This window comes from Rhagoletis pomonella, unplaced genomic scaffold (genome assembly GCF_013731165.1).
Source record: "Rhagoletis pomonella isolate Grant_MI unplaced genomic scaffold, Rhpom_1.0 Rhpom_scaffold_00008, whole genome shotgun sequence".
NCBI lineage: Eukaryota > Metazoa > Arthropoda > Insecta > Diptera > Tephritidae > Rhagoletis > Rhagoletis pomonella.
Genome location: NW_023458562.1, coordinates 3,384,654 through 3,404,266, shown reverse-complemented (window position 1 = coordinate 3,404,266; position 19,613 = coordinate 3,384,654). Strand labels below are relative to the sequence as shown.

General features: G+C 35.1%; 1 protein-coding gene across 2 annotated transcripts in view; it reads right to left on the bottom strand.

Moving 5' to 3' along the window:
- The window catches only part of LOC118744116 (glycerol-3-phosphate dehydrogenase, mitochondrial), a 296,154-nt gene that overhangs the window by 125,504 nt on the left and 151,037 nt on the right, over positions 1-19,613 (bottom strand). The window contains exon 4 of one of the 2 annotated variants that reach the window (XM_036476846.1): positions 9,628-9,791. The exons of the other annotated variant lie outside the window; for it this stretch is intronic. Within the exon in view, the coding sequence (XP_036332739.1) occupies positions 9,628-9,791 (164 nt within the window). The remainder of the gene's footprint in view (positions 1-9,627; positions 9,792-19,613) is intronic. 2 annotated transcript variants of the gene reach the window in all.

Here is a 19,613-nt window from a genome sequence, read left to right as displayed (position 1 = left end):
GAGCTCGGTTAACGGTAATTTTTTGATTTGCTTCTGATAGTATTCTAATGTCGCGTACGTTATGCAAAAACATTGTTTGTCTATGTCATTTGTATATTGGCAGTCGCAGGTAATGCAGATTACAATTCTTAAGCGAGAATTCTTCCAGTTAAAGATATACAGTGAAATTTTCTTTCCAACCGAAGTAAAACAAATTTTATTACCCTTTAAAGTTTGTCGCATACGTTATTGTAAGTACGAAAATTTCAATCAAATACATCAAAGCCAATGTTAATTGCAAATTTTCCATTTAAATGATTTAGAATAGTTGTAAAACAATGAAACGGTGGCGGGAAGAGTTCTCAATAAATACATTTTATTACTTACGAGAAAAATTGTCGCGTACGTTATGTCGCGTACGTTATTGTTTTTTTTTAATATAAAACTAGCCAGAGATAATTTCTCTTAAAATATGAAAGGATTGTAAAGGTACATTATTTAGCTTAGTTTAGGAATATTTAAAGAAAAGAAAAACTCCCATAATTCGCAGACTTTCGCATATATGCGTGTTTCCATGAAAATGTAAACCGAAAATGCAAGCAAATGAATTCAAACGGCTTTATAACTTTAAATTTCGTATTCAGATGGCGGAAAAAGGTTTTGAAAACGCGAAACGGTGGAGAGAAGAACTGAAAAAAGTTAATTTAGTATGTGTTACTAGTAAAAATATTGTATGGGGGAAAAATCTGTCGCGTACGTTATGTCGCGTACGTTATTATAATTTGTTTTAATAAAAACTAACCAGAGATAATTTCTATCAAAAAATGGAAGGATTGTAAAGGTACATTGTTTAGCTTAGTTTAGGAATTTTTAAAGAAAAGAAAAACTCTCATGATTCGCAGACTTTCGCATATATGTATATGTGCCTTAAAACCACTTATTTACGTTATCACCTGGTTTTGAACGGATATTTCCCCCACCAAAGTTTCGAGGCTGCTTATTTTTTTCTCAAACATAGTACCCTTTGGTTGCAACATAACCGCAATCTTTTTTTTCTGTAACTTCTATTTTTGATAGATTTACGTTACTCTATAAGCGTAGGAATGTCGCGTACGGCTGTATGGAAACGACCCATATTCTTAATTTTATCTAATTTTTTTCATTATGTAAGAGATGAATTTTTAAACTAAGAAAGACTGATATATATATGTATTGTATGTTTCTTACGTTTTTATACATACATACTGTAAAAGTGTTAGGGCTGTCAACTTATTTATTCACGATTTAACTATAGTTTAAAATAGATAAGTTTACGGTCCTTCATATACTTAATTTGTTAAATGGTCCATGAAGTCGATTGACCGTGTATGTTCTTGTGGTGTGATTGCACCAGCATGCTGGTGTCTTGAGTGGTGAAATTAGCGCAATTTTCGAAGTAAAAAGTATTGTGGCGGAAATGTCTTCACTATATGAGTCAAAGCCGTGTTTGTTGAAGATTAAGTTCACGATATTGCAGTTGTGAATTAAAAAAAAAAAAAACAATGTTTAACAAAATGGTAGAAAAATTATGAAATTTCGACTCTAATCATTTCGATCTGTCCTGAACCTCATTTGTAAAGAAATAGATAATGTACCAGCATGGTGGAAAGTTATATCCGTCGTGCCTGATGGTACAATCACTTGATGCTTGACTAGCTGGTGTCGTATATGTCCCATTTGATACAAAAAGGTTTTTGGTTGGATAAAATATTAGCTTTTTTTAGCCACAACGCCTTTTTAGCACTTTTTTAGCCCTTTTTTTAAAGGAATTTTGCTACCACAAAAAATGATTCGCGGCAACACTGGACGTGCGGTTGAATAAAGCTTTCGCTGTCTTCCCAAGCAGAGCGCGTATGTATACGCGAATACGCCGCGCAGTCGCCCACCGGGCAGACGCTGCCCAGCTGTGATTTAGAACCATGACTAGTGCGCGTTAATTCTCTTTTGCATGCTAGCAACTGGTGAATTTAACATTGCGATGTCCTACGAAGTGTCAAATAAATGTGTTTTCAATTTGAAATTAAGTGTGTTTGAATGATTGTTTGAAATGTGCGTTTACATACCTCTGGCTGTAGCTGATTTTTCAGAGGTGCTTGCTGTTATTGATTAGATTCCAGACGGTCCCATGATGTTAAAATGTTAACGAAAATGTTTGTTTTGTATTACCAAACTATAAAAAAGCATCCGCGAAGTGCAGAATGAAAGCGTATTTGAACGAAAAAGCCGCCACACATATCTATTATGTAAAGTAGATATAGTAGTATGAAAATTATGTACCAATGGTACATTTCGGCCAAAACGGCAACTGTGCGTACAATTGCACGTACAGCGACGAAGCTGTTTCACTTCTGCTTCGAGGGAAGCAAGAGTATTGACAATGTTTTCAGCAAAAGTGCATCAAAGTGCAGTTTTTTTATCAAACGACACTTATCAGTTTGAAGAGCATGACATGCTCTGACTTAAGCTATCTGCACACTTGTCGTCCAATCATTTATTCATTTATTATTATTATCAACAAACAGGACGCTTACAGACTACATGACAAATATATACATAGAATAAGGGAAACCCTTATGACAAGTGCCTTATGAGTAAATTCTTAAAAGTAAATTTTGAGTAAGAAAAATGGAAGTCTAAAGATGAAGAATAAGCATTAAATTGGGAGAGAGTCCTCCTTAAAGGAGCACTCATACCATAAACAGTTTTAACAACACCCACAAAAAACAATTCATTAAAACGAATTTTCATAAGGAGGTGCGAGCAATCTACAGAGCCTGCAATTATATCAAAGACAAAGCACATCGATAACAGAGTACGCCTGGACTCTAAGGACATGAGATTTATCAACAAACAACGAGAGCGATAGGAGGGAATAGGGCCTACAAATTTCATCGCACGCAAATCAAAGCGTATTAAAGCCCTCTGAACAGACCCAATCTGTTCACATGAACTGTATGAAAAGGTCTCCAAACAAATACCGCGTTTTCTAACCTCGACCGAACTAAAGACGAATACAACAGTTTGAGAGTATAAGGATCGGAAAATGACGAGCAGTTGCGACGAATAAAGGGCAACACCGCGAATGATTTAGAAACAATAAAGTTTATGTGGGTGGTGAAGGTGAGCTTGGAGTCAAAATAAACACCCAAGTCTTTGAAATCAGTAATTGATTTTAGCGGGACATTCGAAAAACAGTAAGAGGTTGGAACAATACGAATCACTTTTGCAAAAGAGGTATAACGACATTTACCAATATTGAGGGACAAACGATTACGCGCACACCAACAGTACAAATTATCAAGCTCACCCTGTCTTCAGGTCATCCGCATATAGAAGAAAGCTACACTTTGAGAAATAGGAAGATATATCATTAATTCTTTATTACAAAAACAACATTACAACAAATAATAACGGCCCTAAGACACTACCCCGGGGAACACCAGAGGAGGAGACAAAAGAATAAAACGATACATTATCAAAACAAACAACACAGCGTTTATTATGCAGATAGGATGTGATCCACTTCAGAAACTCTGAATGAAAGCCCAGGCCTTCAAGTTTAGCTATCAATATTCGATGAGGCACCCTGTCAAAAGCCTTAGAGAAATCGGTATATATAGCGTCAATTTGGGATCCCTTTTAAAGGTTTCCAAACAGTCCTCTGTAAAAGCAGCTAAATTGGTTAACGTAGATCTACCCGGCACGAACCCATGTTGGTTGGGACATAATAATGTTTAACAGCAAAGTAAATTTTGTCTTTAACTATGGACTCAAACCGTTTTGAGACAGTGGAAAGCTTCGAAATCGGCCTATAATTCTCAATACAATTTGTATTACCACTTTTAAGAATTGGCGTAGTAAAAGTCAATTTCCAGTCAATCATAGTTGCGTTATCGTCTCGCCCGGAAATTTTGAGCCGAGCACATGCATTTCAAAGGAGATCTGCACACTTGTCGTTATCGGCTAGTAATCGGCATATCGTTGAAGATGCAGAAACGGATAAATACGGCACTGCCGTTTGCTAATCGTTGTGCACGCATTGTTTGGGGAAAATTAGTGAAAAAGTTAATATTTGCATTAAAATTGTATAAAAATTAGTATTTTTTTGCAAAAAAAAAAATCTGTGGAAATTATTAAAAAGTGGATAATTGCAATAATGTTTTAAAAATTGCAGGTTTTTGTAAATATTTCGCGAAAATATCAACCAGAAAAACAGAAAGTACCTGCTCCAAGTGAATTTTTAGACGCCAAATGAATTGAAATATCACGACCGAGTGTGCGAATCATGTAATCGTTGCATCATGATTGTGACGATGAAGCAACTATGATTGGACGACCAATGTGCAGAAAGCCTTAATCGCTTTGATTTCGCAGAGAATTTTCGACAGAGTAGTTTCCCCAGTAACTTTAATATTATGCCGGTTCATGTAGTCAAAAGTTTTCAAAAGTTATCACAAACTATCTAGTTTTGGTGTTCATGTATCCAAATAAAAAACTTGAAATGTAAGGGTTATTGAGAGAGCAAAATGGCAGTTCTCTAGGAAGGGAAGTTGCAAATTTTTACTGGACAAATGTTTGCCAGTAAAAACTTGCAAGCGAGAAAACGGCTAATCGCAAGTTGCTGGCAGTGTGACCAGATGATCGCAAAAAGCAAAGCTAAATTCGTTTTTAAAAAAAGGTTAGACAAAGTTATGCGCTATGAAAATTTTGGTTAAAAAGGCGTCAACACATTGCCGGGGATCAGCGAACTAAACGAAAACTAAAAAGGTTAAAAAAAAGAATGATTCTTTTTTCGTCTGTCGATTTTAGAATTGGTTCGGAACTATAGAATTTAGGACTATTCAGAACTATCGAAAAAGGGATGCAGCGCGGGCAATTGATACTTCGTAGGACTTCACAGTGTTAAATTTGTCAGTTGCTTGCATGCAGAAGATAATTAACGCGCACTGGCTCTAAATTCTCTACATAGTACAGAACCAATTCGGTCCTAGTGCTTTTCCCGACAGGGTCTATTCATTCCTTAAAAACTCGATAGGTTTCGAAAATCCGATTTTCTGTAAATAACTGCTTAAATAATTCTCATCAAAACACAGAATAGCATCTATCAGTCCAATAATGGCTACATAACTCCAAATATGAAAAACGAAGTTTAGGATAAGTAAGATGCAAATATTTTAATATTCTTTACACCATAGTACACAAGTAGTACGCCAAAAATCAAATTGCAAAAATATGCTTTAAAGCAAAATTCCTAGTATTACTTTGCACTGTTATAGTAATATTTCAACGGTAAATACTAGTTCTAGAAATATTAAAGCTTTTTAGGAAGCTTAGGTACCAGTGTTGATATTGTACTTTTTTCAGTACAATTAGTTTTAAAAAGTACATAAGTACAATTTACCGACTTTAAGTACAATTTCAACATCAAAAATACTTTTTCCAACAAACGCCCAAATTTCTGTCAGCACTTTGATTCTTAATCCGTTTAGATTTAAGTAAAGGACATACCCATATTTCATATTTGGTATAAAACGAAATTGTGAATTGTAATTTTGAATGTAAACGAGATTATGAATGATAATATTAGTGATGAGCGTTATGGTGATTGCAATTTTTATCACCGGCGGGTGAAATATCCCTCATCGCTATTTATTTTGAAAAATTTAGTCACCTCATTTTATGTGATTGACTTTCATTAATATAAACTGATCTATCTACCGTATTAATTTTTATCATTATTGTCTTCATGAGTGAGATCTTTGTCTGACAAAAACCAAGGCGTTTGATTGTCAAAATTTTGCATTTGGCTAGAGAGTGAGTGAAAACATGAAAGTGTTTGTATTTTCTGTCGCCCTTTTTCATTTGGGGAAGAATAGCTGGAATTTGACAATGGCCCGCTAAAAGCTAAAACAAAATACAAGTTATTGTTGTATTTGTTGAATCGATACCACCTTATATGTATTCGCCTTGGACAAAAACCATACAAGTAAATCCAAGTTTCAAAGTTTCATCAAAATTTCACTATTTTTATTCAGAATTTGTAGAAATTTGTTGGGTAAACATTTTTGTACCCATTCATTCTAGTAAATACAATAAGGTGCTAGTTTGAAGTATCTAAAAAATACCGTTGATTTTTCGTTTTTTTTTACGGTGGTACACCCTTTTTCCATATAACGAATGTTCGCATTTTATTTTATATAGAAGAAAATGCGCAACACCGTTGTTGATTTTTTTTTTTTTGAACTGTGGATTTATTTTTGTTGGACAATGAGCTATGCTTTTATAAAAAAATAACTGATTTATAAAATAAAAAACAAAAAACAAAATAAATATCCCGAACCGGTTGACCGTATCATTTTGTAGCGGGGTGTGCTTTTAAAAAAGTGGGATATAATTTAAGAATTTATTTGTGTATATTTAAGATAAACTGCAACTTAATGAAACTTAGTTTAACTTAGTGGGACTCTCTGACAAAACTGGCCATGACTTTATGTGCTAGTTGAAGAGATCTCAATGATATGTTACGTTAAATTAATGTGCAATGAATTGAATAATAAATCCCTTCCTGTAGCCAAAAAAAGGTTTTTGTTTGGTTGAGGGAAAAAGAGTAATGTATTGACGGAAATGGTAAAAAGTACAATTAAGCTAAAGAAGTTCCCCTTTTTGTCATTAATTTAGTACAATTTAAGAATTTCAAATATCAGCACTGTTAGGCATTTTTTTTTATAGTCGCAGTTAGAATTTATTTTATTAGGAATATTAAAAAAATGCCAGAAAAAGGCCACCAAGTCAGATCTAAATTTCTGAGGCATAAACTTAAATGCTAAATCTAGCCTCGAAAAGGCTAACCTAGTCACACTGGTTGCTGGGTGCAATTGAAACTAAGAAGGAAATTATTTATGGAGATTTTGTGGTTTAAATATGAAATAAGACATGAAATACTGTTTTATTAAGAAATTGCTTAATACGCAAGGTAAGATTTTTTTGTGAAATGTAACATTTTCTATTTTATGAGTGGAAGAAAAAAATGCAGGTTAAGAAATTTTTATTCTTAAATTTGGCACATTTGAGACTACACTCAGATAGCTGAGTGGAAGATCGACCTATCTCGGCAGTCAGCTCGAAAACGCCCTATCTCAGAAAACTTTTCATGAACGCCCTATTTCAGAATTGTATTGAAAAACACTCTATGTTGTTGTTGTTGTAGCGGCTACAACAACCCCGCCCAGATCGGTTGATATCTCAGTCGTTGTCGTCAAGTTCCACTAACGGCAGCCCTAAGAAGCGTGCAGCCTCCACTGGGTCGGTCCACAGGTACAAAAACACTCTATCTCAGAATTTGGTTGAAAAATGCCCTATCGCAGAATTCGGTCCAAAAGCGCCCTATCTCAAATAAAAATGTATTGAAAATGTGCTAAGATAAGTCGTTTTTGAACCGAATTCTGAGATAGGGCGTGCTTCAATAAAATTCTGAGATAGGCCGATCTTCAACCAAATTCTGAAGTAAGGCGTTCTTGAAAAGTTTTCTGAAATAGGGCGTTTTAGAGCTGGCTGCAGAGATAGGTCGATCTTCCACTCAGCCATCGATTTTAAGTGGTGACAGGTAATAAGGTCAATGGAAATAAGGTCAATTGACTTTATTTCCCACCCTGGTGCGAAATAAAGTCAATTGACATTATTACCTTTCCAAAAGCGAAATAAAGTCAACAAATATTTGGAAATAAAGTCATTGACGCTATTTCCTCATTCAAATGGAAATAGCGTCAACAATGCTTAAAGTATGTCGATTCATAGAAAAAAATGTTGTTCTTACAATAAACATTGCCCCGTAAGTGTTGTTTTTTAATAGATGAAAAAGGCTTTTGCCAAATCCTCAGTGTTGTTATATTAATCCACACACAATCATGAACTACCTCCAATTGATTCTATTACAAAAAGAATATAAATTACGAATATGTAAAAACACGATGCGAAAAACTAAACTCCTGCGTACAGCTGGAATACGAGAAATATTTGAAGAAAGAGTGGAGAAATGATCCATAACATGCAAAACATTTTTCGTTTCTACAACAATAAAGCGAACACTATTAAATTGAAGAAACAGTACATGTCCAAAAACCCCGGAGGAGCACTGAAAGAATTCTGTGTTTTAAATTAGCATATTTTGAACGAATTCGGAATGTCTAAGGTGGAAAAGAACCCAACCTTTCTATAAGGAAACAATTCTAGAAAAAGAATTTTCTTACACTGTATTTATGTCTCCGCCAGCAGTCATTTAAAAGCAGCTAAGGAGAATGACGACACTATTTATTAGATGGCACATTCAACGAGCCAATGTGCCAAAATGCGGGTATAAACAATTATTGATTATTTAATATCGGAACCGAGATCATATAAGTTAATGGATTGGTTTTCACACACTTTTGAAACACAAATTATATGCTTTTTTACTGCAGACAAGTTGTTGCCTCAAAACACAGCAGAAATCTTCCAATCAGGGCTGCCAACTCCCCTTAGTTTCGAGGTGCCGTATTGAGGATAAAAAAAGTGCCAAATAGAAAAATAAAAGTGCCAAAAAAGGTGTAATTCCTTTTAATCATTCACATTTAGCAATAAAATAAAGCCTCAATTTCAAAACAAAAGTGCAATGATAAAATAAGATAAACCAGTTGAATAGCCTTTATAAATTAGAAAATTTTAGTTGAGAAAAAGAAGTGCACGCAAAGGATTTCACAAAAATGTATTGAAATGTTATTTTTTTTACAAAAGTGCCATTTTGGCATTTTGTGTCAAATTGAAAAATTAAGTGCCATTTGAAATAAAATAGGAACAAATGGCACGGTTTGAGCCAAGTTGGCATCCCTGCTTCCAATAACTTACAAATATAAAAATGTGAAATATCGCGGGCTTGAATTCATTAATACCCTCTATCTGCAATTTGCACAAAAAGTAATTTCTGATTTTAGAAACCATCTGGGACTTATTACCTGTCGTTATATAAGGTAGCATTAATATCATTGATGACAGTTAAAGCTTAGGTGGATTTTTATATCAGAATCTCATCTTTGTGAAAAGTGTGCAGATAGGGGGTATTATTGAATATAAGCCCTCGATGTTTAAAATATATAAAAATTTTATTTCAACGTATACAAAAAATTAATCTACCTGCGCTACAGCACGTCGGGAGACGGGGAGGGGGGGCCGGGGGGCCCGCGGCGTAGCGTGACGCGGTGTGCGCGCCGGTCGCGCGGGGTACGCGGGGCGCGAGCGCGAGCGCGACGCGCGCGGTGTAGCGCGCTGACGCGGCCCACCGCGAAGCTAAGCAAATTTAATGTTTGAAAGAGAAATAATGTCAATTGATTTTATTTCGTTTTTAAAAAGGTAATAATGTCAATTGACTTTATTTCGCACCAGGGTGGGAAATAAAGTCAATTGACCTTATTTCCGTTGATCTTATTACCTGTCACCTTTTAAGTAGGGAAGTACAAATAAAAACTTTTTAGGTTTGGCCACTTCTGCTCTCATGACCACAGTGCTTTAAGGCTTATACCAAATAACAAAAAAACAATTGCATTTTAATTTGTAAGGAAAGGAATTCATTCTACATACCGTCGTAATACACAATGGCTCCGCAAAGTTTATCTTTTTTTAACATGGGAAAAAGTTCCAAGGCATCTTTCTTTGAGAGATAGTACGAACTTTTAACGTTTCTATCTCCAGCAACGAGATCGTAGCACTTGATACCAACCCAATAATATGGCACTTGCCACCATCTGAAAATAAGTAATTTGGTTATTTTATTTAAAATCCAGCATATTTTAACATCAAGATTTTAAGCAAAAATTAATCATATGTATGTGCATACTTAATTAATAAGTTTATGAAAAATACAAGGACTTGTACCAAAGAATAAGCAATGAACTTAAATGTTAATGTCTGAACATTTTTTCATGGAAATTAATTCAAACTAAAATTCTCAGGAAAATCTCATAGAAGGGGAGGGATATGGGTTTTTCAAAAGACTGCAAGGTTGGGCTAAATAAAACATTTGCCTATTGGAAACTTTAAATGAGTAGTTGGTTGGTATATTCTGTCACAACTGCACTAACTTGAAACTATAGTAATTTTATCAAATTTAAAATACATACATATTATTCATATATTGTAACCCTATATCTGTGGTCATAAGCAATAACCGCCTAAGTCGAAAAGCCTAAATTATAGAAAATACTATTTAAACATTTGGATTGTAATGTTAACCTATGGGGAAACCAAAATATCGCACACCGTCTTCAATAGAGTCACAACTCAAAATAATACGTTCGTCAGAAAATGCGAAAAACTATTTCGTAACAAATGCTAATTATATGGCCAATGGCCACTTTACCTTAGGTTTTTTTAACAAATTATAACAAAAATTTTCTCCAGCTTTTGCTGAAAAGTAAATAAAAGCTCTGTGTACATTTTTAGCGCATAATTTCAAAAATGCCAAATTTTGAGTTGTGACTCTTTTGAAGACGGTGTGCGAGATGGGGATATCATATACACATGGAATAGTAGTTGCAGAATACGATAGCATATATAGCTCAATTCTTTCTTAGGTCGACTTAGGCCGTTATTGCTAATGACCACAGATATAAAAATTTATTACTGCAACGAATTATTTTGCAGATTTTCGAAAATGGTATTATAATCGTCGAAATCAAGTACGCAAAGTAAATCCGAGAGGGAAAAATAATGTACACCTAAGCGGAGAAACAAAACCTATAATTTGTTTGAGATAGATGGGTTCGTAGCCCATTTCTGTTGAAATATTCTAAATGCTACTACTTACATATATATATATGCATGCAATCATGCGATATACTTCAGAAGAGAGTATCATAGCATGCGTTTATGGGCAGTTTTTCAGGTAGATATGTTTTAAGCAAAAATAGCTATTGAAAAAAGTTTTTAGTACAAATCGAAGAAAACTCACTCAAAAAGAGGGATGTTAAACTTAATGTTACCAACCGTACTTCTTTCGAAAGTACAGTACTTCTTTTTTCGCTCTTGTACTTCGTACTTCGAAGTACAGTCAAATGTACTTCTTTGCAATATTTTGTACTTCAGGAGGGAGATTCTGTAACCATGATATAAATGTTTTTGCGTCAAAAAGTGCGATAGCGATTCGAAAATTGTCGCTAACTGGTTACAGAATTTCCCCCAGGTCCTGTACATGGCCTGGGCGATAAATTCGTTCAAACCATTAAAGTTGCCGGGGACCGATGGCATCATACCTGCGCAGATGCAAAGGGCTCTGAAGGTGTCGTGCAATTGATTGGATCCTATTTATGCGAAATGCGTGAGGACCGGGTACATCCCCAAGCCTTGGAAGGTAGTCAGTGTTGCGTTCATCCCGAAGGCCGGAAAAGGCTCTCATGTTTTCCCTAGGGATTTTAGGCCTATCAATCTCTTCGTTTTTGCTAAAAGCGCGTTTGCTAAAAACACTAGAGAGACTGATAGACCTGTACATTACAAACGCGATTCTTCGTGACTGTCATTCAATAGCTCAATAGGCTTATTACAAGAAAAGTTCAGTGAATACCGCCCTGCACACATTGGTAAAGTGGTCAGAGGAAGCCTTCACGCATGAAGATTATGCAGTAAGGCCTTACTCGATATCGCGGGGGCCTTCAAATATGTCAGTCCAGAGACAATAGTCAAGTATATTCATAATTTGGGGATTGAAGCCAACCTAAAAGGGCTTATCTACAGCTGACTTCGTGACAGAACTGTCGCGGCGGAGTGGGGTAGCGTCTGCACTCAGTACAGAGTCAATAGGAGCACTCCACAAGGTGGTGTTATCTCTCCCCTGCTCTGGTGGTCGCCTATGTAGATGATGTGGAACTTTTTCTTAAGGGGCGATTTCTGTACACCCTTTTTGATCTGGCTCAAGGTTACCTGAACCAGGTAACTAGGTGGGCGATCAACGGCGGCTGTCGTGGAGGCCTAACATTGAGGAAAGGGTAGGAAAGGTGTCGGTTGCCTTGTACTACTGTAGGGGAGCTATCGGTAAAAGGTGGGGTCTCTCGCCCAAATTAATTCATTAACTCTAGGAAACCATATTTAAGCCTATATTGTTTCAAGAAGCCCTTGTCTGGTGGAACTCACTAGAGAAGGCTACACTTGTAAAACAGGAATTAGCGGAGCATTAGCAACCACCGCTACACTGCCCTAACGGAAGCAAGTGATTTTTTTTTTTTTAAATCAAGTAATTGAAGGACTACTTTGAAACAAATGCAATGAGTAAATGTAAATGTGTTTCGATACTTTTTTTAATCAAAGAAACAATTTGTGTCTTGGAAGTATGAAAAAGAATCTGTGAAGTGCAGAACGCAAGCGTTTTCAAAAGAAACATATTGACTTTGAAGTTGTTTAAACGCAATTCATTTTAAAGTAGTTGAAATTAAATGCAGAGTCGGACAGTCGACTTGCTGCTTGCACACAATTCAAACTGAACATTTGAAAGCACATTTACATGTATGGCTGTAGCTAGCGTGCAAAGATATTTGCTACAATTGCTTGCGGCCATGAGTGTCCATGTTCAAATCTCATTAGGCGAAACATTTAATTTCAAATTTTTAATTTCGGGTTTTTTTAATTATGAAAAAGCATCTGTGAAGTGCAGAACGAAAGCGAAGTTGTTTAATCCAAATGCTTTTTAAATTAGTTGAAAATACATGCATGCAGGTTGAAAATACAAAAGGCCATGTTAAATAAATGATTTCGTTGCAGGTAAAATAGTGAGAATTTCAATTAGTTATTATTGAAAATAAAGTAGTTTATAAAATACTTTTAAATTAGTTAAGTTTCCTGCAGGGTGGCGCTTAACATACATATGTTGAAAACGGTGCCTGCGGATATTGCAAACAGAATTGTCGCAGCACGAACTGCTATTAGGCTAAGCGAAACCGGGTGCTTTTGTGACATAAAAAAGGAAAAGAAGACGTTTCCCTGCTACAGCAAATGTTTTTATAGAGCACGTTAAAACACGTTACCTCTCAAGGGCTAGTGATGGGGTTCTGACAGGCCATTGTGCGATTGGTATTCATGCGATGAGACTAGAAATTTCAACTGATCCTTTTGTATCAGCTGTAAAGAGGAAGATGAAGTGGAATGATCTCCACACTTTCTTTCAGACTGTCCAACATTCGCGAAACTAAGATGGAAGCATTTTGGCTCGCACTTCTGAACAAACCCGGAGCTCGCAGGGATCAAAATTAGCTTCATTCGAAATTTCGTAATCGGCTCGCGGCGTTAACTTAACCCAAACTAAGCTGTACTTCTTTGAGTTATGGAATAGTTGGTCACATTAGTAATACTCCTATATTGGCAGTAAGAGCTAGTACCGTCCGAAAACATTACAGTACAGATACATATATCAATAAACACGTACGAAATAAAAGGAACACATACGTTTATAAATAAACATGTACACAACACATACACAAAAACGGCTTTCACGTACACAATACATTCACAAAAACGGTACTAGACTGTCTCGCTTTGATTTCGGAATGCTTACACATTGAGAAGTTAACTTACTGCCAATATAGAAGTATTACATATGTACATATATGGTAAAACGGAAAAGGGCTTCTAACCGAAAGTGAAATTTTCGTACGAAATCCATTTCATTTTGACAAAATTGTGCACGTACGCAGAAAATGCACCTAAGCGAATAGGTACCTAAACGGAATATACTGTAGTACGAAGTCGGTTTTTAGATCAATTAAAGTTTTGAAAATGACGTGTCATAAATACCTTTCTACCGAGTTACATATTTTCGATTTTTTCATGAAGATTGGTGAATACTAGAAGTGCCCATCAGTTTTTTTGAGTGAAACGTGCAGTTGCAGTTCGTTCACCTTAGTGAAGTAGTTTCTTGGTTCATATATATAGTTCGACTGACGATACATTTATATTATTTTAAACAAAGTCCAATTATCTCTATTATCATATTACCCAAAAAAAGCTTTGAATTTGAATTCACAGAATACGTTTACATATCGATGGTCCTATGCAATACCGACACTAACTGAAAATTTCATATTTTTCAGTAGAGCCAATTAAAGATTTTGTGTTTCGTAATTTAGCAATAATATGTCTTAGAAAGTAAGTACATATTCCGGATTAATTGCAGTAATTTTGCAGAGAAAATGTGTAAGCTTTCAAATTAGGACTTTTTTCTAAAGGTAAGGGTAAGGTAAAGGTAAGGGTTGGACGGAAGAAATACGAAATAAGTAAGAACTCCTAAATAGTTAAACGAAAATAACTCCACTGGTATTACTGAACAACCGCACAATATTTACGAAAAATTTCGTTATTTTACATAAAAGCACCACTAACCTATCGACAGTTTGTGATGTATTCCAATATTCACGATAAATGTGAGGCACATGTATGGAGACCAGATTTCTGTGGACACAAATCGGGACATTTCTAAAGCATAGAATTCGTTTTTAGAATAAAATAACATCATCCATACATCATAACATCTTTTAATACAGTTTTATTTAAAACAAAACGAGGAGAAAAAACTTGAAAAAGGATCGCACAAATGTATACACACAACAAGTAAGAAAGTCTAAGTTCGGGCGAGCCGAACATTAAATACCCGGCGCAAGTATTAAATATATGATTTTCACCTTTCCGAAAGCTATCGCTACATGGTAAGCCGGGCTGTATCAACTTTGAATAAATTAGCGTCCTTAAATTTCGAAATATTGAAGTTTCAAGCATTTCTGAAATTAACCGTTATATGAAAAGCTCCGTAATTTTGGACCGATTTCAATAGCGAGTTTGGTACAAATTGGTAGAACGGTTACCGAGATAGATATATGTGATCATAAGTGGGCGGTGCCACGCCCGTTTTCAAAATTTTATCATAAGCGTATTTCTTGGTAAAGAATTGTTACAAACATAAATTTTGAATAAATTAGCTTTATTATTAATAATAATTTAATGGGCTACGCCCATTTTCCAAAAATTTATAATATTATTATTTTCGTCTAAAAATTATTGTAGTTACTTAATTAAAAGTAGTTACTGAAATATCGCAGTTTTCGTATTTCTGAAAATTATCGTTATATGGGAGGTACGCGTGGTTATTGTCCGATTTTGCCCATTTTCAATACCGTTCGTCCTACGCCCGAAAGAAGTAAGCATACCAAATTTCGTTAAGATATCTCGATTTTTACTCGAGTTATCGTGTGCACAGACGGACGGACGGACAGACAGTCACCGCTTAATCGATTTCTCTTTTCATTCTGATCATTTATTGTCTTCAAGCCTACGTTAGCTGAGAAAACGGCTTTGAATTTTTCCAACACCAATTTGGCAAGAGGTCCCTGCGCTTCTATAAGCCGCATGGGCATGTGTATAATTTTTAATCTTAAAAAAAAAATGTAAATGCTATAATCACTTTTTTAAAGGTAGAAAAGGCAAATAAAGGCAAATATCTTAAAAAAGGCAAATATCTTAAAAAAGGCAAAAAAAGGCAACATCAAATGTGTATACATGGAATCAAGGAAAGCTAAATCATGGACATTCTTAATCGAATATACTCTATCTCTTTAGCAGAAAAACAGGCAATTTCCATAAAATCCGTTCCCTGGTCATAAGCTATCTCTGTGCGAAATGTCATGCAAATCTGTTCAGTCGTTTCCGCGTGTTAATTTAATTAAAACTTTTTTAACAGGTGGCAACTCTTCCAAAAAATTAGCCTATTTTCCACTGTAGGTCATAAGCTATCTGCTTGTAAAATTTCATGCAAATCCGTTCAGACTTTTCCGCGTATTAATTTAATTCAACTTTTTTAGCAGGTGGTAACTCTTAAAACCTAGCTCATAAGCTATCTGTGGGAAAACCTCCATGCAAATCAGTTCACTCATTTCCGCGTATTAATTAAATTAAACATTTCTAACAGCTGACAACTCTTAAAAAAAAGTAGCCTACTTTCAAACCTAGGTCATAAGCTATATGTGTGCAAAATTTCATGCAAATCCGTTTAGTCGTTTCCGCCTATTAATTTAATGAAACTTTTTTAACAGGTGGCAACTCTTAAGAAAAGTAGCGTATTTTCTAATCTAGGTCATAAGCTATCTGTGTGCAAATTTTCATGCAAATCCATTCAGTCGTTCCCGCATATTAAATAAATCAAACTTGTTTAACAGGTGGCAACTCTTAAAAAATATAGCCTATTAACCAATCTGGCCCATAAGCTGTCTCCGTACAAAAATTCATGCAAATCCGTGCAGTCGTTTCCGCGTGATGATTTCCCAAACATCCAAACATACAAATTTTCACATTTATGTATAATATTAAATAATAATAATAAGATGAAAATTCATAAAAACTGGCTTCAATTTCGTCACTTTTCGGTCAAACCCGGAACTCCTAAGAGTTATCTTAAGGCTTTAAAAATAATTTTGTGACAAATGGTAAAACTGCCATTTTTGAAATTATGCCCTAAGAATGTATATGTGTTTTTACCTTTCAGCAAAAGCTGGAGGAAATTTTTGTTATAATTTGTTAAAAAAAAACGAAGTCCCCCTGCCAATGTGATTATCATGTGTTAAGAAATAGTTTTTCGCATTTAGTAAGTAGCGTATAACCAAGATGCGGTTGAGTACGGACGTATTCTTTATTCACTTCATAAAAAATCATACTTATCGTGTAACTAAAAATATTTAACCATCGAAAGACACACTAAACTATTATTCGAGTTTTGTCGTCGTGAACTGCCTTTATCAGTATAAAAAATCACAGGCGAAAAATACCTTAATAAACAATAAGACATTGTGTGTATCAAAATAAATGAATTATTGTTTACATACAAAATACGAACGGTAGTTAAGTGGGGGCGCTCCCCTACAACAGCGAAGGCACTCAATCCAAAGCGCAAGCAAAATAAACGCATATTTGACAATTACTGCACAGGGTTAGAACATCGGGCAAACCTAAATCGGAGTAAATGAAGCGAAAAAGCGTAGCAGAAAATGATATTCCGTTGTAGATGTGTTTTTAGGTATATTGGCTCGTCATGGTTTGCCTTTTTTAGTTAAAAAATTAAAATAATGCATAACAATAACCTTTAATCGTGTCCTATACTAATTGGGGTCTATAAAATAATAGCAACGTAAAACTTTTCCATATTTCTTATACAACATTCTAAGCTCCTTTTTATGTTTTTTTTTTTTTTGTTGAAAATAGGACTCGTGAAGGGGTTAAAAAAAATTATTCCTCGGATAATTTCAGTAGACCAATATCTCAATAAAGCAGAAAATACACAAGCAGACTTGTCTGCACTACATGTCAAGTATGACATACCGTCGCATCGTGGATAGGCGGGTGTGCATAATAAATTAAATTTTTCTGCTCGTTGTTACGACAGGTATGAACGTTTATAGTACAAAATGCAGACAGAACTTCATATTTGTGTAGAAAAGTACAAACCCAGCAAACATTTGGAACACAAATAAAACAATTAACTTTGGCTGCGTTTCTTTATTCATTCCAGATAACCCCATTTCACAGCCAGAATAAGCAGAATGCGTTTGAAATATACGATAACATATCATCAGGAACGTTCTAAAGCAGTAGTGTCCAACCGGTAGCTCGCGGGCGCCTGGTAGCTCGCGACCTAAATTTTAGGTGCCCGCAAACAAGAAGATGAACATAATATTTTGTATTGCATTTCAAAGTTTAACAATTGACAGCTTTGTTGGTACCTAAGCAGGCTTTGATTTTTGCAATTTCGGGAGCTCATTCATCGCTTGTCTTTCTGCGAAACGGGCAGCACATCATTCTTGTTTCTAAATACGTTGTTGGTAGCCTTTTGTTGTACGCCGAAATTCACTACACATCTTCAGCTCGCTTCAGGGGCTGGATTCTGTAACTGTGAGTTTTCAAGTGTACACTGAAAATCGTGTACACTGTCACTTTGCGATTCAGCAAGTGTGTAAATGAGTTTTAACTGTCAAAACTGTGTACACTTCCGTTTCAAGAAACTCACAGCATTTTGTTCGGTGAGTTTCACTTTTCCGGTTGCTGACTTTCAAATAAAATACGCGAAAAATGGAAATGAAAGCAAGAAAATCTTCAAATGAACCAACAAGTTATTTAATAGAATATATGGAATAATATTGAGTTTGCGAATGATAGGTAATTGAAATATTGATAAAAATGTGTTTTATTGATACAAATTCGCATGTTCTAGAGTTGAATCGGTTGATGGTGCACATTTAAGGGTTCAGAAGTGGGGTGATCTTGCTGCGATCCTTAACAGCTTAGGAGGTGCCGTAAAAGATGCTGCCAAATGGCGCAAGTATTGGTCAGACCAAAAGTAAGTAAGTAATTATAAATTTTATAACGTCTTCAAATGTTTTGTTTTCTAAAGAAGTCATGCCAGAGAGAGGGAGGTCCTGCGAAGGTCAACGCTGGAGAAAAGTGGACGCAATGTACTTGGACGTTTAAAGGAAGCGTCCCCAGTAGTCATCACAAGAAACGACAACGTTCCTGAAATGCTAAATGTGACGGTAATATGAATATTTTAAGACTAATGCACTAAAAAACCACATATCGTTACCTAATTATGGAAACGCCCTAACTAATTTTACTTTGAACCGGGGCATTACTAACCAATTAATTGATTGAATTTAAAAACAACTCTACATCAATAAGATAGTTTCAGAGTTTAAAATAAACCAGTGTTATCAAGATATACGAAACTAAAGAACTTAAGTTTTGATAAGTACGCTGTAAAAAAAAACAAAAACATTAGAAAGGACCTTTTTATATTAAGGAAACAATGTGTAGTTTGTAACCAAATGTTTTTTTTTTAACTTTCGCAACCAGAAATGGAGCTTGAGTTTTTAAAGAGTGAGAGTGAGGCAATCAATACCGGGCAGGTATTACCCTTAGCGGAGCCGCAAACACCACTTCCACTCCCAAGGCCACCAGCTCCTCCTCATCGATCATCGTCGATGAGGAAAAGTAAAACCGGCTCAAATTCATTTGAAGGTGAATATTTAGAAATAGAGCAAAAGAAGTTGAAACTAATGGAGGAAAACAACATGTTGCTAAAAGAAAAAAATGAATTGGAGAAGGAGAAGCTTAGAGCTGAAACAGAATGGAGGAATAAAAAATATGAATTAGAATTAAGAAGACTAAAAATTATGGAGATGCAAACCACATCTCTTAGGAATTAAAAAAAGTTTAATAAGGAATTAATAATAATGCACACCGGTCAAAAAAAGGACTCGAGAAATTATATTATTTTGAATACACAAAATATTTTTTATGTGAAATATGTTTCGATAATCTCTATTTAAATTATAGTTCATTCTATATACCAATCAAAGTTTTAAATTTTGTCCAAAATTGGGAAATTTGTTGAACTTTTTCAGAATTTTGCATAAGGTTTGAAGCATTGATTCACATGGTTTTCGTTATAGAATGAACTATACTTTAAACAAAAATTAACAATAAATATTTAACATAAAAAACATTGTAAATATTGTATAAAATATTGATATCACAATATCAATATA